The following is a 25,491-nucleotide window of genomic DNA, read 5'->3' as shown; positions in this document are numbered from 1 at the left end:
TTTTTCTTTCCCCTTCTTCCTCTAGAGGATTTTGGGAAATACTTAAATCTGCCATAGTTGTGACCTTTTGCATTATTGCAAGGTTTAGTTCTTGAAGAAGTTTTACCAAGAGGCAGACTGTCAACCATAATGCCTTTAACTTACAAACTTAATAGTAGAGAATTTGTGGTTTTGCTTTGATTTTAATAAGCAGTTTCTGTTTATTTGCTTTTCTGCTTGTGTTTTTATACTAAACAACTGGCTTTGAAGGTGCAAGGACTTTAGGTTCTCCTGGATTGTAGCAGTAGTAGCAGCTCACACATCTTGCAAATACTGATGGGTGGCTATAGTACTGTGAAACAAATGACAGTAACATATCAAGTACATAGCTTTTGATTTGTAAAACTTTTAAAGTGGAAGGTATTCCTTTCAGAGTGTCCTGCATGCTGTCATGTGAATTTTATTGCTAATGCAAAGGTACCTCTGGGCATCCCAGCAGAGACAGTAGCCGCCTTATGCAGAATGGGTCTTGGCTGTGCCAGCCACAGTGAACCTGCTGATCTTCAGCTCTCTGGGGAATGGATGAGCCCAAGCAGCTGGACAGGGCTGCTCTTCCTGGGTTTTGTCCCACTCTCTCCCCCCTGGCCTTCCACTGGCATGGCCCTGCCCAGCTGAGCTGACTTAGTTTCCTTTCCTCAGAGCTTCGTCCTCATTTGCTGTTTTATTGCAGATTAAAGGCTTGGGTTGCATGTGGAGGTTATCAGCTAATGAATAAACTTCAGTCATCCTGTCCTGTGATAAATCTGTCTCACAGATCAAAGATGAAGCATGTAGACCTTTTTTCTTTCAAATGGTAATTTCTTAAGGCTGTCAGATTGCTTCCTAAAGTCTGTTTACATAAACCCAAAAACATTAAACATATTTTATTCAAAATGTTGAATTTTCACTTTTGAAAAAGTGAAAATTCAACATTCAAATTATTTTTTTTTCCTATTTCCTCTGAGGAAGCCTCCCCTCCTCCCTTCCCCACAAGGACTCTCTGAAGATCCCATCTGTGGAAATACAGGCAATCCTCACATTGTAATTTGTAGTCACGGCAGCATTTTCTTAACACTACAGCTATTTCTGTTTTAAAACAGATAGTTGTTAGGTTAATTTCATCAGGAGTATGTATGTGTATTAGAGCATCTGTTCAGTTCCAGTTGTATTAATCAAAGTATGCAGAAATTTGTTTCAACTTGTTCCAACTGTATTTTCACACAAAAACCAAACAGGGCAGATTGAAGGGTCTTCATGTTCTATTTTGATACAAAACTGGTATTCTACTTAAACTGCTTTCCATGCAGTGTTCTTGCAAAATGTGTTTTGTATTCCAAGAGCAGCTTAAGTAATGATTTGAAAATCCATAAACTCTGGGATGGTGTAAAATACGGAGGCAGGCTGCAAGCTGAGTCCAACCACTTCTATTTATTTCATACGTTTCTTTCAGTAAAATGTATTTACAGTCTGTATCATTTTTTTGTCTTTTTTTCTTCTGTTTGCTGCCTCAGCAACTGAAGACAAGTCAGGATCTCCCACAGACTGCTGTGAAGTTTTCAAAGGTTATAGCAGGAAAAAAAGGGAGGAGAGAGCAACAGTCCTTAAAACATCAGTTAAACATTGGAGAGTCTGTGACACATTCATGTCATGTAGGACCGATATCGCTAGCCCTCTGTAAGCGTACAGGAAAAACAGCCCTTGTTTCAGATTCTGTGTCCTTTTGTTTTGGTCCTGTGCATTTCAGTACTGGGAAGTAATTATGGTGAAGCCATTTATAAGCTGATAAATCTGCATAAATGATGATAATTTTTTTTTTTGACTTTTAGAAATTGTCATTTTTTCTTGGAATGATCTAAACCTAGTCCAGACTGTTAAGTGGAAAACTGGTTACTTTTTCAAGGCATGTGCTCCAGTCTTCTCCATGAGGAGTATTCTTTTTGCTTTCACTTATTCTCGATGTTGTCCTCATCTTCAGTGCATTACTCTTACCGGTTCCTGGATTATAGTTTGACCTTGGTGAGGTGAACAGAGAAGTGGACCGTCTTGGTAAAGGCTGTCTTTATTCTCATGTATCTATTTGTTCCGTAAGTTGAGGATTATACATGTTAGAAAAGAATGAATCATTAGCAGCTTCATTTCTGGTTGTCTTTTTTTCCTATGGCAGTTTATGAACTTATTCAGCAAATGTGGTTGCCAGTAAGTTAATGTAGTGAAATATTTTTTAGCAGTGACATTTACTGCAGAGTCCTGCAGTCACTGAATAGGAAGGTTACTGACTGGCCAGGTTTTTGTCTTAAATTTATATATTACGAATTGTCATCAAGGACATTTGAAAAATTCCGTGTGCAAAACCAGTTCCTAGTATTGCTAATTTGATCCTCTTCGCTAAAATGTTGTTTCATTTCTGCTTCTAAAGTATACTTAAAGAAGATAAAAAGTTCTGGGGTTTTTTTAATACTCAGTCTTCATGCTGAAACAGAGTGTGATGTTTCCTTATTTACCCATCCGTAAATAAAATTTCTCATGACCAAGGCACTAACAGAAATTGAGACAAAAAGAGACTTTGAAAAGTGTCAGTAGAGACCAAAATTTCAAGCTTTTGGGATTAGAATCTGGGAGCTGGATTAGTGCAAGCATGTGTGTATAGACAGTAGTGTATACTCAATGTGTATATATGCATATTCTGTATATATATGTATGTATGTATATATGCATGCATAAAAGAAATATAATTGTTAGTCTTGCTGATTGCAGACACGTGTAAAATAATCATATACCTTCAGGACCAACTGGCTGCAGATGAAATGTGCAGGGCATGTATTGGTAGTGTATGTTCAATTGCAGTAATAACGCTTTAAGTAGTGGCAGAAGCTTTAAAGATCTGTGCCAAGAACTGGAGCCTGGTTGCTGGTGATCAAAATTCCACCAGCTTCAGAAAGCACTTTGCTAAAACTCTTTGAATATTGGGCTTATTTAAGTCCTGACTTTATGTTCCCAGACGTAACCACTTCTGACAATGGCTTCCTTGTTTCCCTGTTGAATCAGTGATAAAACTTGTGGGCTGAATTTTATTGTTGACTTTTTTCAATAGCCTGCACCTTTTCCAATAGAGATCACAGTTTTTGCAGTGGTTTTTGGTAGTGAACTAAAGATGTAGATTTCAGATTTTAATGACCTATAAACTAGATCTGCTAGTTTCCTTACTGGCAAGCGTTTGTGAAAATTTAACACTGAAACATGAAGACCGCATGTATTTAGAATGGTGTCTCATTTTTCCAATGAAGTAAACAAAAATCCCATTAGCTACATTGAGTTTGTGTATACTTGTTTTATGAATGTATACATATTTTTACTGTTAAAGGCAAAATCATATTAAAAATTATCTTCTCAAAATGCCGTTTTGTTCCCTTTAGTGCTTGTCATTGAGAGTTGCCAATATAAAACCAAATTGTAAATAATCTTTTAAATTAGTTGCTTGATTCATGGTAAAAAGCACTCACTGTGTAGTCCTTTTCATTATTGGCTTCTCATGCTTTTGTGTATTTTTGAGTAGCTAACTGACAGGCATGATTATCCTTAAAGATAATCTTTTATTATGATGCTCCTTTATTATGAGGATATTCCTATTTTATAGGGAAGCAAACTGACACTGGTTCTGAAGCTAGGCTCCTAAGACAGAGCTACTTTAAACTAAAATCAGCCTTCTGACACAGGTTGTTTAGGCTGTGAACAGCAAAAGGCAGAATCAGAGGTTAAATCCAGTTTCTTTCACATTTTGTCCAGCTGCAAGTGCAAGATCAGCAGCCTTCTCATCTATAGCTGGCTATTAGTTCTTGCATGAATACATCAGAAAAGAACAACAAAATAATAACTACATTGATGTAACTTGAAACTTTTCCGTGAGATGGGAAATGAGGCAGAATCAGTTCCTCTTTTGTTTTCTGCTATGGGCATGCTTTCTTAAATATCAGGTTGGTGATACCTTTAAAACAATAAATACATAAAATACGAAATGGCTTATTTTAAAGATTACTGTTGCTTTTGGCAGAAATACTTGTTATAATTTCCAAAGTTTTCTTCATAATTCTGATTTTACAAAACCCATTAAAATCCAGACCTGAAACCCTCAAACTGCAGATTTACCTGAAGTGGAAAGTGTGTGTTTATATAAAATGCTGGGATATTATCTCACTTGGATATTTTAGCAATGGAAGTTATGTAGCGCTTAGCCATTACCTCTTATAATTCAAATTAAATTTTAGAAATTGCTGCAAATGGAACTCCTGTCCTCAGAAAAGCACACAGACCCTGATTTAGTGGCCAGCTCTTCTCTTTGCGTTTAACTTTATTGATAATTCCCTGGTAGGAATACAATTTAAGTTTTCTCCCAGGCTTGGTTTTACATTAAGATCTTCCTCTTTAGCTGGAGTTCTAAAGGTGGATCGCCTCTCCTTGCATCCTGCCTGGGAGCCTTTGGAGCCATGTACATTATATGAAACTGTAGAAATAAATGCCCCTGATCTCTCCAGAGTTTTAACTCTGAAAGCTAATGCAGAGGAGGAGCAGCCCTGTTTCTCTGTGGGGTCCTAGAGGTTGCAGATCCAGTATAGAGGGATTAAAAATACTTCAGATTCCCCCCCATCCCAAATCATCTTGTGCTGTCCATGGGTTTTAGATCAATTGCTGCAGAACTCAGCTGGTTTAGTTTTTACTATGTTACTGCTTCCTCCTCCAGAGAGCCCTAAGCCTGTGTTTATTTTGGGGGCAGGGGGACAGGGAGAGCTCTTCCTCCTGCCTCACCTATTTTCCTCAGACATCAAAGCAAGCCAGTTTACTCCTCCTAGCTTAATCCTCTCTTTCTCCCTCCCACCAATGTTCTGCAAATTTCCTTGTATTCTTCTCAGAGTTCTCCAGTGTCCATAGTATTTGTCAGCAGGTTATCTTTTGCCCTGGAGGTACTTGCTGGGAGGCAGAGCTCCTCCAGCAGCACTTTCCCCTCTGCTGCCTACTGCTGCAAGTCTCATACAGCTGGGCAGGTAGCTGTCTGGCAAGAAAGGAAAGCACTGAATGAAAGGGACATAAATCAGAATAAAACAGTGCCTGTGACAGCATTTCTGTGAGATTGCTGCTTTCGGAGGCTGAGAAGCTGTGTCAGTAACTGCAGCTCAAGCTGCATGAAAATACCTTCCAGACAATTCATAACTAGAAGCTGAAATCTTTTGGGGGTGAGAAGAAGAAGGGTCAGCTAACCAAAGTCGTGTCAAACTGTTCCTTTCCTTGGGGGTAAAAAGAGTAGATAGTGTCTTCTAACACTGTGTAGCAGTTCAGCTGGTTAGCAGCTGCCCAAATGTAGTCTTAATTTAGGCCGAAGGACCTGTAGTATCCTAACAATGTGTTTAGTAGCAGCTTCTTGGAATTACTTCTTCATGGTCTTTAGGGTGTAGGTTAACTTTTGTTGATATTTACTGAAAGCTTCTTCTCTTCCTCTTCCTTCTCTAGCCAGGTGGTTTACCCTTTTAATTTTTGCTGTACTGAACATACTTGCAGACTTCAATTTTCAGCCGGCATGGTCTTTTTAAATAAGAAGCCAAGTAGCTACAAACATCTGAATTATCTCAGTGGTGCCTCCAGCACTTCCAGCATCAGAAAGCTGCAGGTGTACCCTCAGTAACTCTGATGAATATTTCAGAAATTGCAACTGCACAGACAAGCAAATGAGGGGTAACTTGCACTAAAAAATGGGGTTTTATAGTGCTGAACCATTTATTAAGCTGTATGGGTGCAACCTCTAATATTGTGCCCCTCTGTTCCACACTGGGAACTCCTCCACCTCTCAGGAAGGCTGCATCTGTTGTGGCAGGGGGGGTTTGGGTTAGCTGCCCAGAAATAGCTAAATTGGCAAAGATTTTTAGCATCTTAGCACACAAGTGTTAGAAAAACGCATTTCAGTTAAAGTTTGACATTTTTTTTCCATTGTGAGGAAAAATCTAGAAGAACAGGGACAAGAGTGTCTTGTTTAGGAGTCAGATAAGCTCTGCTGTAGGGAAGTGTCATAGGTCTGCATAGTAATGTTTTGTTGGTCACTTTTCCCTGTGTACAAATACCCTCATATAAACCTATTTTATGGAGAGTGATGCAACTTTGATGTGCTGTAGGTACAGTGAAATTGACCTGTTCTCTATTTCAACCTCAAAGGCTTTATGTTAATGCCAGATCATAGTAAAGATAGGGAAGAATTATGGTGGTTATATAGAATTAACATAGTCTAGATGTGAACAGGTGATTCAGTTAATATAAAATCTATTTTCATCAATATTTGGGTTTTATCTTTTAGTCTGTAATCTGTAATGATTTTTGCTTAAAAAAAAAACAAAACAAACCTTTCTTACTCCAAAGCAAAAGAAAGTTATTTTAACAAACAGTGCTTGTTGATGTGGATGCACTACTGAAAATTTTAAGGTCCAGAACTTCCCAGTATCTGTTGTGGGAAAATGTGCTCTTATTTTCACCTTGAAACTCTGTCATAGTGAGGAGGAATAAATTCCAGCTTTCAGTGCAGTTCATTCTCACCTGCTTGCTACTTCTTCCTAATTCAAATTCAGAATCAGGGTTTTTTTCTTTTCATACCATGTCATCTCAGAACAGTCCATGTAGACTTTGAGGATAAAATCCCACAGTTTTGGGTTGTCTTCTATTCTTTATGCCTTATCCCTCCCCACCCCCTGAGGGTTTCAAAGACTGTACTATTCTGTAGCATTTGTGCAATGCAGTATTCAAGTAGACCGTTAATTGACATGCAAGGTATTGTATGCTTTAGGCTGTAAGAGAAAATAAGCAATTTGCTTCTTTTCACAGAGTGAGTTCTAACTGTTATTAAAGTGCATTTGTAGTTGCATATTTTCCAGTAAAGGTGACAGATTACTTCAAAGCTGGTATTTTCTTTTTGTTAAACAAGGTTCTCAAATAGATCCATCTTGCCCACGTATTCTGTTCTTGCCAGTTGGCTTTGAAAGCTGGTGCTTGGGCTCATCATTCAGAACTAGCTTCCAAAAAATGAGGTCCCATGCTGTTTCTATCTATTGAGGTAGTAGGGGCTGGAAGGATCTGATCTGAAGCCAAGGCAAAAACTGAATTGATGGAATCATATCTAATGGGTTTGCCAAGTACTGCCCAGTCATGAAGTTCCACTTTCAGGGAAAGAGCACTGAGATAAGGGGTGACAGAGCATTTGCTGTGATACCAGCTATCCTTCGTTTTCCTTCCCTGGACTTAAAGACAGGCAGCCACACAGGAAAGAACTAGCTTTTTGTACAGTGCATTTTCACACATTTATATCTTATTCCTTCTGCATGCTGCTTCCTCATTTTCTTCCTGGTTACATATATTCATTTGAAGAAGAAAACGCTTACTGTCCTTAATGGTATTACACACATTTTGACCATACGTACTGTGTCATCACAAAGGCATGATTGTACATTTGGTATGCTTGCTTCCGTTTGACTCTGTCTGCACATGCATAAGCACCCAAGCATAAATGCAGACTGTTTCAGGTGAGTGGTCACCATGCAGTGGGACTTGTATGGAGGCTGGTTGTCTGTAATACAGAATTCTGCCTCTCAAGCAAGTTCTAGTTTTCTAGATGCACCCACAGGATGGTGATTATGCACTTCAAGAAACTACTTGACAAGATTGCTTAGATTTCCCTCCCCTCTTCCCATTCCCCCTTTTCTAGCAGCTTTCGTTTGTGAGTTAGTGAAAGCTGGGGTTTCTTGTCTATGTTCATATGTTTTTATATAAACTGCCAGGATAGTCTCTGAAACCACAGTGATGATACATCTGTGTGTCATATATCCAATTTGTTACCAGCTTCTTACAGTATCTGGCAGAGAGCAGGACCTAAATGAAATCCAGTTGACTGGAGCTCAGCTAAAATCTGATAGAGGTGACTTTGATAGATCAAATGGTTGAAGAACTTGGTGGAGTCAGTGTAGATGTAATCTGTTCAGCCACTTCTAAACCATTCCAGTCTTCAAGTCTTGATCATTTTTGCAGCTGTTGCAGTGGTCAGGAACAAAAGGGTTTTTTTGCCATTGCCTAGGCAAGAGATTGTCTGGGGTGAAAGCAGTTGCAGATCTTGCCTCAGTCATCCACGCTTGCAGTCACTTCTGTCTTCAGCTGTTGCAGTGGTCTGTGTGTGTAGGCTTTAATTCAAAATCACTGGGAACAGTTTAGCTGGAAAGACTCAGTTACCAGCCTTTACTGTCTATCCTCCTACCTCTCTTCATCTGTCACCTCTCCAACATGATGTTTTTATTTCAGTTTTTGTTAGTATATGAGGCTGCATGCCACATTCAGCTGCAGCAACAGAAACCTCCAGAGTACGAAGGAATGGTCAGCAGGGTCTAACACCTGCTTCAGCTAATTCCTCCTATGCATCCCAAAGGTTAGCAGCAGAATTTCTCATCTGAATGTATAGTGGAATGAAATGGAAAGACCACCTTGCTTTTGCATCCCCTTGTCTTTAGTCAAATGCTTGTTAAATGGTTGTTGAAATTCAGAGTAACTATCTACAAAAGTCTGTAGCTCAAATCATAATGATCTTGAAATAAATAAATAGCCTCCAGAATGCAGAAAACCATTGTTCCATAAGTTAAATACATGTTTTCGAAACCTCTTCAGAAAATATGTGTAAAGCTTGGCATTCCCACCTAAATACATTCTAATGACCTAGAAGGTCATTAGAAAGTATTTAGTTTTGTAGCTCAATGCATCAGATATTCAGATACCTATACTGAATGTATGGTTCAAATGTTTCAGAAATTGAGCATTTCAGGACTCATATGAACCCACAATATTGTATTTAGATTTTTTTTAAATGCCTACTGATAAGAGCACCTAGGTTGTTACTGTCACCTGAGAAGTAACCAGCACTTTACCCTCCTTGATGAACTCTGTAATAAACTGTTCGTTTATTGAAAGTGGATTTTTTTTATTAAAATGCCTACCTGTTGTACTTGCAGCATACATAATTTGTTTGAATCATCAGGTGAGTGCTGTTAAGTTATAGTGAGCGGGGAAAATTGCAAAAACACAAATTAGGGTCCCTGTCCTTAAGTGTATTTCAGTTTGCATTTTGATAGCAGTTTAGAAATGTTATCGCCTGTTTTGTCACAGACATAATTCACATCTTTCTTCAGGCACTGTAAACAAGAGAAATGGTTTAATGGCTCCATAAAAGGCACTCTGTGCTGATAGCTGAGATTAGACCCTTTAGTAATGGATTTTTGTGTGCTGGGGGAAGGGGAATACTTGGCAGAGGTAATGTACTGGTAAAGAATCTTGGAGAGACTGATGTATCTGAAGTGCCTGCTGTATTTCTGTGTGTATTGGGAGATAGATTTAAAAGTGTGTCAGTGTTGGCTTTATCAGTACAGGGGCCTTTTCTTGATTTTGAAATTTTACCAAGCGCTACTTGGGTCACCCAAGTCAGGCTAGCATATGGAGTTGTAGTGGTATTGATTTAAATGTTTTTACATATTCTGCCTTTTCATCTTGCTGTTAAGAAAATCAAATCCTCTCTATTTAAATGCATTCAAGAAATCTGTCTAAACTAACATCACATATTAACAGTTTTGCCTCAGTAAATCATAAAAAAGGGTTACTTTATTTACTATATCAGGTTTAGAGGGTGATTTGAGAGCATAAATGCTCAGAAAAAGCAGTTCAGAAACATGCAGCAGAAATGTTTTGGGTGTGACTTACTGTGACTTGCCGGTTACTTTCTTTTCTCTGCAGATACATAAAGTCCTTGAACTTAATATATGTAAATGTAGTATCACTTATGAGACATCAGAGTTCACTAGCACAAGTAAGGTTGCTGCTGTCAGTTGACTTATGCCATATAATAAATGCTCTGGCCTTACAAGTGTTGATAATAACACATCTTTGTCTCTTTAGTCAGCGGAGTCAAAATTGCCTGCCCTTAGCCAGTATCACTGAATTACCAGTAGTATTTCATGCCTTTTAAAAATATGCTTAAATTAATTCTTTAGAAAACAGAATCAGATTTTATTTTGTCTTGGAGGCAGGAATATGAAGCTTGAAAATTATGACTTTTGCTCAAAGCAGAAATCATTTAAAATTTCATGTGAAATATTCCTTGTTTCTTCTTTGTCTTGAACAATCATTTCTTGAATTGAAAAGTATTTTCAACTTTGCTTTTATATTTGATGCAGTGCATTTCTGGAGCTTTCTCAAAAGAAATGATCAGTTCTATCTGTTTCTCAGGCTAGAAAATACACAAACCACTCCCCCCTGAAACAAAATAATTCCTCCTTTACATTCAGAGTTCTTAATAAGATTGTTCTTTGTATTTAAACTGGGTGTCATGAGCAAAATGTTTAGAGTTGACAGATAGCAAAGGAGAACAGCACTTCAGAATGAGAGGTAGCAGGTTTCACCCTGTATTTTTGCGTGTTCTGTGTGAGTTTACTTTGTGGGGACAATATTATTGTTTTGTGTAAAATCTAGGTCTATACAATAGCGCTTTATGTGTAACAAGCGAGCCATCTTACTCTGCAGATACATTTATGCACAGAGAATATGCATGCAGGAAAGTATTATACCTCAATCAATTTGCTACAGATGGCAGCAGTCCTTCTGCTTGTCTTATATTTGCATGTTGGCTTCACAGAAGCTCCAGACAGGGTCTGTGGATTGAGTCCGTTCTGATACTGATATGCCTGACTTTCCCCAGTAGCTGAGATGAGGTGTTGAAGCCATCCATCTGAATACACGTTGTAAGATTGTTTGTCTTTCAAGTTTGGAAGTAGTTATCTGTAAGTAATCACTCAGGATGAAATCTTGGCCCTTGGTCACTTCTTAATAAGATCGTTATTAAGGCAGAGTGCCTGTTACTTTAATAGGGTTGAGACTCTGTTCGGGGGTTAAGTAAAGTGAATTTGCCATCAGGAAGAAAAAAGTGGTGTTTAGCTGGTTGTTTGAAATGTCATTTTGTTAATTTGGATGTGTTGGTAGCTTGGTATGCTGCACTAAAATTAGATTGTATAAGTAAGCAACCTTGCTGTCCTCAAAATAAAATGGATTGAAAACATAATATAAAATTGAGCTTAGCAAAATGGTCTATGTTTCAAATCTGTTTTAATAGGTGCACTATGAGTATCACACTAGAATGAAGAGTGACGGGTGAAGGGTTTCAGTGATGATACGAGAACTGTTTTGAATGTTTGAAACTTTATTGTTGGAATAAGTCTGTCATCTTCAGCCACACTTAAGATGTGGTTTGAAAGGTCAAGTAGCCTTCAAGAAAGCCCCCCAAAACTGCAGGAAGTATTTTTCTCAGGCTTTTTTCCTTTCTGCCTCTAAAAGTGTACACTTAAGGAGTTACAGATAAAGCTTAGCATAGTGACTGTGTCAGGGGGCTGCCCGAGGAAGGCTTTAAATTTTACAGCTACATTATCTTTCTGGCCCTAGTTAAGATAAAGATCTAGTATAAAATCACTTTGGACTGTAATGCTTCCCCTAAATGAAATGAAGGTGTTAACCTACTTGATTTGATACACTTTACCCTAGCTTATAAATCTGTGAGGAAGGTGAGGTAAACTTTAATTAAAACTACAGCACAGATGCCTTCTAGCACTGTGCCCTGTACCTTGCTAGGACTGTACAGTAAGCAAAATAAAATGTACCTCACAGCCGAGGCAGCAGGCTGGAGCCGTGTTCAGTGAAAGTAATTTAATTAGTGTTGATCATGACTCCAGATGATGGTGATTTGATAAGGAATAATTTAGTACTTAACAGCCTTTTACATGCACCAACTCCATGTGGGAAGGTAAAGCAAATTGCACAAAATGAATGTGCTGCTTTCACTTGTGCCTGTGCCAGTGAGCTGGAAAACTGCCTGTTAGCAGACGTTCAGGCTCTCAGCGCTGTGATGAAATACCCAGCCAGTTCTCCACACAGGGCTGTGGTGTGGGAGTCTCTGTACTCCCGTTATTTAAAAATAAATAAGGGAAGTAATTTTTCATAACAGATTAACTCTGAGGAAGTAGCAAAGTTAAAATAAAAAAAAAAATTAAAAGATAGAGCAGCATGTGGCCTTTGTGCAAATACATGATACTGGCTTTAAAAAAGTCTTGTGTTTTAATTCTCTGATTAAAGTCAAAGGGGTTGCCTGCCTTTGCATCGCAGCCACTGTCCTGGAGTTGTGGGGCTCATCATGTGCATTAAACTTGTGTCATGTGTTATCTGACCAAGACATGCAAGGACAGTCAGCAGCAGAAATTTGCTAGCAAACATGAAATGAACAACGGGATGTCAGCCTCTTTGCAGTTATGGTGGAAAGCTGACTGGGTTGCATTGTTAAAATGTGAGAATCTTTATCTAAGAAGTCTGTGTGGTCTTTTATTTTAGTGCAAATTCAGACCATTTTACTCAGAAAAAAAGTTCTTGTTGTGCCGTTCACTACTTTTCATCTCTCAAGTTACTGTGCTGTGCCTCTTGTATTTATGTACTTATTTTCCTTTTTAGTCTTTCTAGGTAATTGACTATTATCCATCAAACATAGTAGCTCGGTAGCAGCTGTAGAGACAATTCTTGTGAGATTTGTGAAAATATGTAGTTAAATAACATGGTGCTAGCTATCTTGTGGATGTCTCAGCTGAAAGGCAATAGTAAAAGCTGGCATGTAATAGGATATGAGAGGACCCATTTGTGAAAATGTTTTCTGAATGTTGCCCAACCGTGGGAAAACCAATGGTGAGAATCTGGAATCTAGATCTTACTCACAGATTCTTACAAATCAGAGTTTATTAGTTCTGATGCTGGCTTCTTAGACAGCATTTCATTTACCTCCCCCTCCCCATCATACACATGCATATGTGTTCAGGTGCATTAGTATCAGAAAATAGATAGTGTGTAACAAACTGTCTTCCCTAAGTTCAAATGCAAGGGAAGGGGCATAATACTACTTGATGGTGTATAATAATATCCTGCTTTTGTGCTGATGTTCCCTATATGGGGACTGCTTGCATGTATGAGGATTTCTATGGATGTACAAGTGTCTGTGCAGGGCTAGAGTGTGATGTTCAAACTATGGTTTTGTGGTGACAGCGTCAAAAATTGGTGATAAAATTGAAGCAATTTTTGTGGCACTCTTTGAAGTGAACTACTATTGCATTTATAGCTAAAAGCTACCTCAGTAATATTACTTAGAAACATTTGGTGCTTGGGAAGTATTTTGCGTCTGACAACATTTACAGTAGTTAAGCCAAATATAAGTGGGCTGTTATTTTCCTGCTAATGAGATGGGATCCTGGCCATCATTCTATTAAACAATAAAAGTGCTAATAGCCAATGCAAAGGATCTCTGGTGTCTATTTTTCAATTGACACCCAAAGAAATACTTGAAATGTTTATTTCCGTTATTGTTTTTAGTATTACAGTGGTTTAATTAATCATGTGTTTAATTAGAAGTGTCTAGCTTACTTGAGAAAGCTCATTGTTAATATTGTACTTGGGTTTTAATTACATTTTCTTTCACTTTACAGTGGCTTTTCATGGTCTCCCTGTGAAAATCAAGAAGGAACCCCATAGCCCATGTTCGGAACTTGGCTCCACTTGCAGTCAAGAGCAACCATTCAAGTTCAGTTATGGGGAAAAGTGCCTGTACAATGTCAGGTAAAGCGATCAGGAGCATGTTTGCCATGAGAACTGCTGAGTTAAATAAGGACTGACTAAAGAGTAATAAAACCACAGTAGTGATCTTGCAAAAGTTACCTCTTCAGCAGATAACAGACTGATGAGATAATGCATTTAGCTGATGAACACTGATGGAGTTGTTTACAATTGTATCAAACACATAACCATTTTAAAGCAGCATTTTTCATCAAAATGCATATTCTCCATTCCTTCTCCATTGGAGATGGTGAGAGTTTAAAAACACAGGGTACAAGCTTGAAGTAGAAGGAAGGAGCATCTTGTTTTCTGCAAGTTGGATTGAATGTACTTTCAAAATGCATTGCACACGTTGGGAAAGAGAGAGATCTGTTTAACAGGCAGGAGATTGACAGGTCTGAGCAATGCATTAGGTATTTGACAAGTTTTGCAGATGTTATCTGTGTGTGTTTGTGGGTGATTACAGTTTAAAATAGTATTTAATTAGGCTTTGCATCTTTGTTACCTATTCAAAAGCAAGTTATCTTCTTTTATACGGATAGATAATAAAACCTTTATTTATTTGTCCGTGGCGGAGGGGCTTGATACCACTGCATTCTTTATTGACTTTCTTTTGGTTTGCACTTACATATCACTCCTTCCTTTAGTGTCAGCAGTGAAGGATTTCTTATTGGCATTTCAGTCTATTTTAGAATCTTTTATCTATCTTGTGAGTTCTTAGTCTCATTAATGTGCTACCAAAACTGTTAGCACTTAAAGCATTTACATTTAACTTTTTGGCTATAAAAGGAGAAAAAAGAGGAAAAAAAAAAGCTGGTCACAGAGGAGTAATTTTGATTTCAAAAATTAAAATGCATACATTGATAGATTTGATGGGTGCTAGGGTATGTGATATAAGCAAGTATGCAAGTTCATGCATAGTGTCTGCCTAAGATCTGCATTTTTCCTGTTTAGAAGGAGGGATGATCAAAGTGTCCTCAAGTTTTTTCCTGATTCAAGTTTTTTCCTGATTCAGGACACCTTTGAAAATAGCATCTAAATATTTGTAGCACCAGCACTTTATTTGGGGGGGTGGGGAGCGAGAGGGAGAGGGATCCTGTCAGGAGAGGTTGCTGTCATCCTAGTGTGGGTAGTTGAGCCAACATACCATTGTTATCCCTTCCCTCTAGCTGTATTGTTTTACTGTCTCACTTTGTGGTTTGTGCAAGTTCTAAAAAAGTCTTGACAGGCACTTCTGGCTATTCGTGCTCTAGTCCATGTGCTTCTACTTCTATGTATTTTGTATACCTCCTGTTAGAATGTCATTGTAACAGTGAATAGTTTAAAAATACATATCTGTGCCCCAGAGAAGAAAATGTTGCATTGAACCACTTGCCTCTAACATGTTTTTTTTTCTGCTCTCTTCTTAATGTAAAATAGAGAATTCCTCTGCCTAATCTGATAAATGAAAAGCTTATGTGACATTTGTTTTTTCTCACTGTAGATGCTACTTTTTCTTTTTTTTCTTTATTTTAGAGAAAATAACCTGATCTTTTTTCCCTTTGCCTTACCAATAGTGCCTATGATCAGAAGCCACAAGTGGGAATGAGGCCCTCCAACCCACCGACACCATCCAGCACTCCTGTGTCACCACTGCACCATGCCTCCCCAAACTCAGCTCAGACTCCTAAACCTGACCGGGTTTTCCCTACCCATCTCCCTCCATCCCAGTCCATTCAAGATAACAGCTTCCCTATGGACCACAGGTAAAATACAAAACATGTGAAGGACCCGTACAGAAAGTGTTTCAATTGTGTGTGCAAGTCTCTTATATAGGGTAGCACTGTCTTCCTGCCCACAGCTATTCCCTTTTGGTTTGGGAGACCAAGGTGAAAACCAGCAAGGTTCAGATTGTTAGAAATATGTGTGTTTTATGAAAGGCTGGCATCCACCTTAGTGCACTTCAGTAGTTCATATTGGCAGTGGCAAAGTTTTAATGACCTGCTGCTTCTGTCTAGTGAGGGTGGTTACAGGGTGCTAGATAATCTCATCTAGGTTCCCTTTCCCATGATTATGGTTTTCCATGATTCTCAGAGATTAGGCCGGGTGGCCTTTCAAGGTCCCTTCCAACTTGGGCTGTTCTATGATTCTGTGATTCACTTGAGGCTACTAAGCCCTACAAGGTAATGAAGTCACTAGCAGGCATGATCCTGGATATAAATATCTGGCCTCTTGCTAAGCAATTCACCTATCTAAGAAAGAGATAAGCGTCCATGTTACGTTACTGCTTCAGAATATTCTCTGGAAGGGTGGATCATTTTTCCAACCCCATTTGAAATGTAGTATTTTAGACAAACTAAGATGCCAACATAAATTGTGCTTACATAACATTAGTCAGAGTAAAAACCACAAGAGCTAGAGACTAGAATTAAAGTTTAAACTGTCCTTAAGTCACCCTGTTTTGATATGTTAGAAATCCCCAGACAACTGACTATCTTAGCTCAGTTGTGCAACAGATACACTCAGTGGATTTCCCTGACTTTTGAGACCAAACACTTGTTTGTGGAATTCTGTTTGTCCTCACCTTTATCACATGAGCCTGCTTGTGTGTGCTCTGTTGTGTGGTTGCTCTGAGCATGTAAAATTTTAGCTATATATAAAGAGATACATATGTTCAGAAACTTGGCTTAGCTTTTGAACATCAGCAAATTAAGAAGCACCTGGAAAGATAGCCACAGTTGTTGGCAGTGTGATTTGCAAGCGTCTGCTTTAGTAATGGCTGTTATTTCCAGGGATTTGTGCAGATCACTTCTGAAGGGGGTTGCTAAAGTTTATGTTGCTGTTTTGTGCTCTGCTAAGATAGCTTTAAATACCACCCAAGGTTTTCTACAAGCCATTTCGGCAGTGAAGAAACACTGGATTGTCCCCTTCAGCTGCAGTAGTCACCATCTTTCCCCCCTCTCCCTCCCTGCTGTGAACTGTGGTCTAAGCACCCAGGCTCCCAGTTAAAGCGAGTAAGAAGTTTTGATTACAGGATAGTGGATAAATACGTATCTGTATGTACACCAAAGTCAAGTTATCAGCAGACTAAAATCTCCAGAAGCTAAATGAGTTCTGTGCAGAGAGTAGTAGTAAGATTTATCAGATGAAAAAGTCTTCTGTTTTGGAGCAATTTGTAAAGAACGTACTGAACGTATATGTCAGCCTTAATGTGAGTATTTATAGAGATTTGAATACATCTTAGTATATTTTTCTATACACACAGCACTTGCTCTGCACAAGCTTTGTAAGCTCTTTACATGATCCCTCTCACTCCCATGTTTGATATTCGTGTTCGTTAGGGCATTTTGCAGTAATGTTTCCCCTCTGTAAAAGAACATCATGTGTTCAAGTCAAAATAGGTGACTCAAGCCAAAAAAAAAAAATTATTTTTAAGGAAAGGTACAATTATAAGACTTTTTTTCCTCTTATTTATTTCGAATCTTCTCACTTCCAGCATGAAGCAAATGTGTACTTCATATTTTTTATGAAATTCAAATCTTCATGATTTATAAGGTGATATGCTACTACAATGAGTGTGTTCAGAAAATGTCATTGAAACAAATGACCTACCTATGTGAGTTCATATATAAATCTGTAACTCAGGGCATATTTCTTTGGAACATGCATTGGTGGCACAGGATAGCATTAGTATCTAGAACATACAGCCCATACGTCTTCATACAGGGCATGAATATATGAACGATAAGTGGTCCTAACAAGTACCAACAGGAATCAAATCCACTTGTATAAACAAATGGCTTGATTCCATACAAAGCTTCCAGTACAACAAGTATTATTAACTTCCTTTGAGGCTTTGTGAGTGAGCCTGTTTCTTATTTTAACTTCAAGTTGCAATTTTCTGATTCACTCCTTGACAGTTCTTAATGATAATTTCTGCTTCTTTTTTTGGCTAATGAAAAAAGGAAAAGAGGGAAATGAATGCAGTGCCAGTCAGCTTAACTGTTTCATAATACATTTGAGTTTCTGAGTTTATTTTCTGCAGGTGTAGGTGGAATTGCAAAACCCAATGCTACAGTGCAGTATTCTTTCTACTGCAAAATATTACATTACAGCAGCATTAAAAAATAAATATGTTGTCTCCACTACTACATTGTAATAGTTTTGGTAGCTCTCACTGTATTTGTAATTAAGCAATGATAGTAATTATTTGTCAGATAAAGTTCAGAGCAGTATTATGACAAATGTCAGTAGAGTTAGTAGAGTTTAATTTGTTTCAGAAACACATAGTACCTATGTGGTATGAGTTGGTAGTCAAGGATTGTATTGCCTGTGCAGTCAAACCTGTACATTCTTCTTCACTCACCCAGTTTTCTCCAAGGGAATCTCTGCTTTTGCTTCTGTGAACCAAACTGTTTTCAGGTCCAGAGTACAGGGAGCTGAAGAATGATCAGTTCACTTGCAGAGAAAGGCACAGGGTTGAGGTGTTTGTTGGTTTGGGGTTTGTTTGTTTGTTTGTTTGTTTTAAAGTGTGTCTTGTTCATGATGAGTAATAGCAGGACTAGTAGGCAATTTGCTGCAAGAAAGTTGCATCTGCTGTGATTTAGTGCAAAGTATTACTGCAGTGGTGGTTACCGTTACTGTAGTAATCTGCAGGAGATGACAGGAGGTCTTTGTGCTGTTGATCAGGGCATGGTGGAAAATTAGCATCCTTGCATTCTTCTCTATGCTTCTGAGCCTGCAGCTATCCAAGTAATTACATTCAGGCCTTTTAGTTCAGGTAGGTATGTCTTATGGAAGAAAAAACAAGCATAATTTCTTGAGTAGTCTTGCATGTAAATGAAGATAATTTAAAAGTAAATTCTCACATTTTATGTCTACTGAAGAGCATTTGGGAGTAGTGAGTGGCAGCTTGTTTAGATGACTTCTTTCATTTAGAAATGACCAAGCGAACAAATTAAGGCAGGAGGGGAATTATTAGGCATTGTTTCTCTTAGCAAAAGTTTGCAGCCTCTCTTTTTTGTTGGGTGCTTACATTCCTTTCCCTTTAGAGCTGGAATGCAGTGCCAGCCTTGCAGGTAGATCTCCCACAGTGTTATCCCTGAGAGGACAGAACTGTGGACTTTCACCCTGGAATGATTCCAGGTGTTACGGTAGACAGTACTCTTTATTCAGAATGTTTGTTGCAGTCAGGATGGTTTCTGTGTAAGAGTAAAAATGGTAATAGTAAATTAGAGCACAAGCGATATGTTGCTAATGCTTCTGAGAGAACAAACACTGCCCAAGCTTCCTTTGTCTTACTATGGTACGATGTCAGTCTTCTGATTTGAATCTGGTGCATTGCCTTTTTGCCTCTTCTGTTGAGAGAAGATACTGAAAGCCAAACAGATGGTGGTGGGGACAGGTTCTGGTGTTAATTGGTGGGCTTTTTTGTTTCTTTGCTTGTTGCTAAATGATCCTGATGGGAGCAATTGGAATGTTCATAAGCAGAATGTTTCCTCCTGAAAAAGTGATACAAGTACTAACCATGGCCTGTGATGATCTTTGGGAAATGGAATGTCGCTCAAGCCCTTTACATGATTTCTCCTCTAACTTGTGTCCTAGATTTCGCCGCCAGCTCTCTGAGCCTTGCAATTCTTTCCCACCTTTGCCTGCAATGCCAAGGGAAGGACGTCCAATATATCAGCGCCAGATGTCTGAGCCAAACATCCCCTTCCCGCCTCAAGGTTTTAAGCAGGAGTACCATGATCCAGTTTATGAACACAACGCTATGGTTGGCAGTGCAGCCAGTCAAAATTTCCCCCCTCCTCTGATGATTAAACAGGAACCTAGGGATTTTGCATATGATTCAGGTAGGTGAGACTCTCCTTTAGTTCTGCACAGTAATGTTATATATAAATCTAAACCAGTGCTATTGGTGTTTTGATTGTACAAATTAAAACTTGCTTTTTTTGGCTTCTAAGTCTTCCAGAGTAAATTATGTCTGAGATAGCTTACACAATAGTAAGATTGCTACATGGTACAGTGTGACTTGTGCCGCCATTGCTTGATCTGCAAAGGATTTCATTTTCCAGAACTCTCTGTCCAAAAAGTGCACAGGTTAAGAAAACCAGAGGAGAAAAAATTGAGTACAAAACTGAGCTTTGCTTAAGAGGGGGCTTGTTCTGTACTTTCTTGTCTGTGACCTCTGAATTTGTGTGCTCCATTTTTATGAGCTCCTTCATTTGTCTGCCAGAAACAGAGGACTCTTTCTCTTCTTGCTTGCACTTCTTTAAATCAGGAGTAACTCCGCTGAAGTGGGGTTTATATAGCTATAAAACCAATGAGGGAGAAGAATCAGCCAAATTGGTGTCAGCTTCTCAGTTTGTGCATACTGCTGTGTTTTGTGGAGGTACATAATCTGTGATGCCAGGTTGCTGATGTAGAGAATACACTATTGCTGTTAATAATGTTTATTATGATTGTGGCAACTGGAATAGAGCCTTATTACTCTATGGACGGTATAAAGCAGAGGAGGCAGTGGCAGAGCCTGCTCTCAATAGCTTCTGGTCAAAATAGAAAAGATAAGCGACAGAAAGGATAAAAGCATAAATCAAGGGAATAACATTATAAATGTTTGCCACAATTTAAACATAATATTGATATTATACTTGAGGAAAGAGAGAGAGAATTAGGGAAGACAAAAAGTTTAGTAACGAGTACCAAGAAACAAGGAGAAGAAAGCTGTAATGGTGGTATGGAGAGAAGCTGAGATTATAACAGCATGGAGTGGGATAGGTGGGGTAAACCGTTGATCAGTATGGAGCAAAGAAAATGCAGTCAAAACATGTTTTTCAGTTTTGGTGTGATTTCTGCAGCATCTGTTCTGTCTTTACCTCTGTCCTGCTCTGCGTAAGTTGTACTGTTGAAAGGGAGGCATTTTTGCGAGTCTTTACTGTGCTTGTGGAAGAGGGTACCTTACTTTTGTACACTTGTATGCTGAGTTGGGCTGGGAGAAGGGGTGGTACTGTTTCACTTCAGTCTGACTCTTCCTCTGGCTTCTGCAGTACCTGCAGTACTTTCCTGCTGGTTCAGTCTCTGCCTAGATGTTTTGCCATTAATTTGCCAAAGGCAAATGGTCTCCCTTGAGATTTTAGCCGGTGACAGACTATTTTGCAATTTGATAAAGCTAGAACTGGCTTTTGTTGTCTTTTCTATAGCTAACCTAGCATTTTCTATTTAGTGTTTTATGGTATTGTTAATGTAAAGTGCTGGTTTTAGAGCTGATTTCTATGTTAGAACAGGGGAATTCGGAAAGTAGAGCTGCTTTCTCCTGTCTTATTCTTGATAAACAAAGAACCAATTCTTAGGTAATTTGAGTTAGGCCAATGCAAGGAGGGGCTTGGGTGAGATATTTCTCCAAGCTGAAATATAAAACAGGATGAAAATGAGTTCAGATTACAAGGATCAGATCTAGACCTCCACCCGTTTATTGATGAAGGTTCTGAGATACATGTATTTGGTTGCTGTGTATCTTTAATCTTACAGAACAACACGGGAGAGGCTGTCTGCCTAGTTAATGTGGAAATAGATAATAAATAGGGGACTGCAGCTTCAGGCACTGCCAGTCCCTTGCAACCTTTACCATCACGTGTTACTTACCCTTCTAAATTGAAGGGTGAAAAAAGGCCCTTTTGTAAACATACTTCATATTTGGCTAGGAAGTGGGATCTCTTTCTTGCATACTATTTCTTTAAGTCTGGGTTGGCTGCTATCATTCATCTTTCTTTGGAATATTTTTTATGGAAAAATAGCAGGAAATTTTATTCCAAAAGGAAGATGTGCAAATTTGTATCCAATCCTGTCATGTTTTTTTTTCCTTTTTTTTTTTTTTCAGCGTGCCAGCAGGATCAACATTCCACTTTATAGTAATGATGTTCAAGCAAAATGGTTGTCTCTTTTGTAGATGAATAATTAGTTTTAAAAAATATAATAGCTGTGTAACCAGTGGTCATAAAAAATTAATCTGTTGGTATCGGGAAGTACTTTTATTGGCCTCAGAATATCTGCATTTAAGTTGACACATCTGTATACTCCATAAATTGCAGTCAACAACTGTGGTCTGTTGATATTTTGTTTTGTTACCATCTGTTCTCTAGAAACCATAATTTTCCATCTTTGCTAAGAGTACGTTAAATAACCCCTTAGGAAACATAATGTATTTGTCACTGAATCATTGATTTCATTTTTCACCTATGGATGTTCAGGGAAGGAGGAATGCCAGAATGAAAAGTCTTTTTTTCATGGTATTTTACTGCAGCTCAACTAAGAATATAGAAACGTATTTAAAAAATTCATTGCAATACACCAAGATATTCCTTTTGGGATGTTTCTGGAAGAGCCTCATAAAAGTTCATTGCTTTTGTGCACTATACTTTTATACTTTGTGGGAAGCTGGTGAATGAAAAGCATTATTATGGGATGATTATAACTCTATTAGAACATGACATTAATTATGACATGGGAAATGGCAGATCAATTAGTTGTAATTGTAATTGCAGGTATGCAATTGCTATTGCAGAATGTTTGAGATAATGGAAAAAGAAAAATGTCAACAGAGTAGAAGCTCCTCCTTATACATCCACACTTCTAGAAGTCATAGTGCATCATATATGTTCAATCAGATTTTGTTTTCTGCCATGTACTCTTTTTTTTTTTTCCAAGGCTACAAGTTGGATTTGTTTAGTACTTGATGCTATATCTAGCAACTTTGAGCACAAAGATGCAGCCACAGACATGGAGTGCTTGAAGATTTTGCATCATTAATGAGTATACTCCAGAAGGCTTCCCAAGATCTTTGTTTAGAAGGGCTAATAGTGGGCATTTTTGTACAGTTAGCACTTCTAGAATTCAGTTAATGTAATCAGGTACTTAAACAAAGCTTGAGATACCCCATCTATTCTGAGCTTTATTTTTACACAATTTCTTTTCAGACTTGATCTTCCCTTCTTAATGTAGTGCATTTGAGATAGACTAAGGTAGGACTCTAGCTATGCATGTATCAATTAATATTAAAGATCTAGGTTTAAAATGACATCTTAAATTATTAAGTTTATATCATATTTTATTTTGGTTGGAAAGTTCTTTAGTGAGCATGTCTTTGGGAACTTCAGAATTTGTCACACAGTGGTGTTAGAGGTAAGTAGAGGAGAAATTGTTGCTTGCCAACTTATTACTGGTTGCCAGAAATCTATCTGTTGAAATCCAGATCTCAACAGATAATGCCTCTAGCCTGCTCAGTCATTCATGGGCAGGATAGAGGCATTAGCAGGGCTATTCTCACAGTTGTATTTCAGGGTACCCTCACGGTTAATACACTTGAATGGACCTTAGAAAATTTGAATTCAGTTTGTATCACTTCCAAAGTTAACTTCCAAAATACTAGTTGCATTGCTTAAAGAATTAACTATCCAAATAGAATTGTTAGTGTCTTGCTTTCTGAGTTGTTCATCCCTTAAATTCCTGAGGCTTCACAAGCAATAAATACCTTGCGTTGGCATGTGAGAAGGGATGGGGAACTGCCCCTCTGTTAAAAGAGATGAGCGGAGGCAGAGAGATACATCAGAGATATATATACCTGTTTATTTTGGGTACCCAGTTAGGACTGGATAATTTCTGAAGAACATTATGTATTACATATGTTCAAAGCTCAGCTCCTAGGGACTTTATTTGAAGATTAGGGTCTCTGTGTAAGCACTGCAAAAATAAGAAATACATAATAGGAAAAAATGGCAGAAGCATCGTAACTGCTTTGGAAAACGGTTGGAGATGAAATGGGTTTGTTGGGGCCTAAAACTGACCATTCAGCTGTATTAATCTGGAGGTCATCTTTTCCTTTCTTCAACTGTTCTGCCTCATTAGGTACACAACTTCCAGCCTCTGCAACAAATGGAAGCAGGTGCTCCACCTGCAAGGCTGTTTACAGCATGGTGCTCTCTCCCCCAAACAGTTCTGACCTGTGCACTCAAGAGACAAGAGTGCCAAAGCAAAAGGCTGTATCATAATTCATTTGCAACAAAGGAGTTGTATCAAGGTTGCACAGGAAGTTGTAATAATGGCAGTTATTAACCCTTCCTGAGTTTGCTTTTACAGGTGTAGGATGTTGTTGGCATTCTGCCATCCGTGTTATAAATGTTTATTTACCAAATGACTGGGAGCAGAATAGAAAGCAAGACTCCTTTCAAATTCCTAACGTGTTTTTTGAAAAGAAAATCACTGAGAGTTAATGTGGAAAAAGATCCATAGTAGTACCTTCTTCCCTAGAGATTGGCTCACATGTCCTTAAATTTATGAAGTTTCAGAACAGTGTGAGAGAATGTTTAAATTAAGATTTCAAGGGAAAAAATATTTCTTGGGAGTACATTTATTTGCAGATTGCCTTGTTCTTTTTCCTTTCCTTTTTTTAAACAACAATCTGATATTCCATTATACTTCTTGGAAGCAAGGTTTATACATTTGAAGGTGGTAATAAGAAGGGAAAAAAAAAAGAGATCTTATCTGTCAGGATCATTGCAGGATTGCTTTTTCCAGGATATTCTCAGTGCATTGACCAGTGCAGTATTTAAAGTCACAACTCATGGTGCTTCTACTGCTGTCTTTAATTATATTAGCTAATTTTTACAGTGCTTTGAAAATATGCTAAGTATTATTACTACAATTATTCCCCTGGAAGATTATTTCACAGACTAATAGACTTCACAGTTAAGAAATATTTCTTGATCGTAAGCCTAAATTTTCCCTTTGATCAGTTCCTTTCCCTTGCTCATAGCTACACTTCTTTGGCTCATCGTAAACAATTCCTTGGTATTAACGTACCACCTCTAAATCTCTGTAGACAATTCGCATGTATACTCTTAGTTTGTCTGTGTGACTCGTTGAGATCTTGCTTCCTAAATCCTCCAGCTGTTTAATCTTTTACTCAAATTCTAGGTTTTCCTTTTAGTTTTGTTTTGTTTTTGTTGTCAGTCTGCAGATATTTGCATTATTTTTGAGCATAGTTTTATAAAACCCTCTGTGAAACAGAACCAACTATCCTTTTACTGGATATGGTGCTTCAGTGTGCATTTCAAAACTGCATCTCCTTATGGCCCTAAAGAAGTTCTTTTACACAATAGTACAGTTGTTCTCAATTAAAATACGGCTGCATAAAGGCAGAAAGGGAGAAGGAGTAGAGGTTTGCTCTGGAGTTGACTAGGTTTAAGAAGTCCCTCCCTGTTTTTGGTTTTGCAGTTTTCCCAAGTCTCACTTCTGTGGTTTAAAATACTTCGCGCTCTTGTTTCAAGAGCTTGTCTTTGCTGTGTTGCTTCAGTGAATGAGCATGGATTCCTTTCAGGAGTTAAGCTGTGCTGCACTTTGTACTTGCCCTTAAAACACAAATCTGCTCTTGATGGTATGACAGTGGAAAATAAGAGCATCTGAGAGGGAAACTTGGGAAACCTGGGCTTCAGAAGATTGCTGTGAAAGACAGAATTTTAACTTTTCACTTGCTTCCATCAGCTGGTTTCCTGTATCCGCTAATTCTGTCTGAAAGAAATCTGTCATTACAATAGAATTAATTTTGTAATACTGTCTTAACGAACAAAGGAAAACATGAATACCAAGTTAATGTGAACATACAGGCAGGAGACCATGCATCTATGTTGCCTTTCAAAGCAGACAGTACGATCTGAAAAATTGTCCTGCAGTCCCTGTTTTTCAAAGAAATGGATAAATATCCTCTAAATCTACAGTTACAGTAAGTGGCACTGGCTAATGATTTGA

General features: G+C 38.3%; 1 protein-coding gene across 3 annotated transcripts in view; it reads left to right on the top strand.

Annotated features, from left to right (window-relative positions):
- Positions 1-25,491, top strand: part of ETV1 (ETS variant transcription factor 1) — a 65,351-nt gene that overhangs the window by 19,221 nt on the left and 20,639 nt on the right. For all 3 annotated transcript variants that reach the window (XM_034067125.1, XM_034067121.1, XM_034067118.1), the window contains exons 6-8: positions 13,587-13,716; positions 15,270-15,458; positions 19,297-19,544. In XM_034067125.1, the coding sequence (XP_033923016.1) occupies positions 13,587-13,716; positions 15,270-15,458; positions 19,297-19,544 (567 nt within the window). The remainder of the gene's footprint in view (positions 1-13,586; positions 13,717-15,269; positions 15,459-19,296; positions 19,545-25,491) is intronic.

This window comes from Melopsittacus undulatus, chromosome 1 (assembly GCF_012275295.1).
Source record: "Melopsittacus undulatus isolate bMelUnd1 chromosome 1, bMelUnd1.mat.Z, whole genome shotgun sequence".
In the NCBI taxonomy this organism is placed as follows: domain Eukaryota; kingdom Metazoa; phylum Chordata; class Aves; order Psittaciformes; family Psittaculidae; genus Melopsittacus; species Melopsittacus undulatus.
The sequence above is the reverse complement of the archived record's forward strand: the minus strand, read 5'-3'. Positions and strand labels throughout refer to the sequence as shown.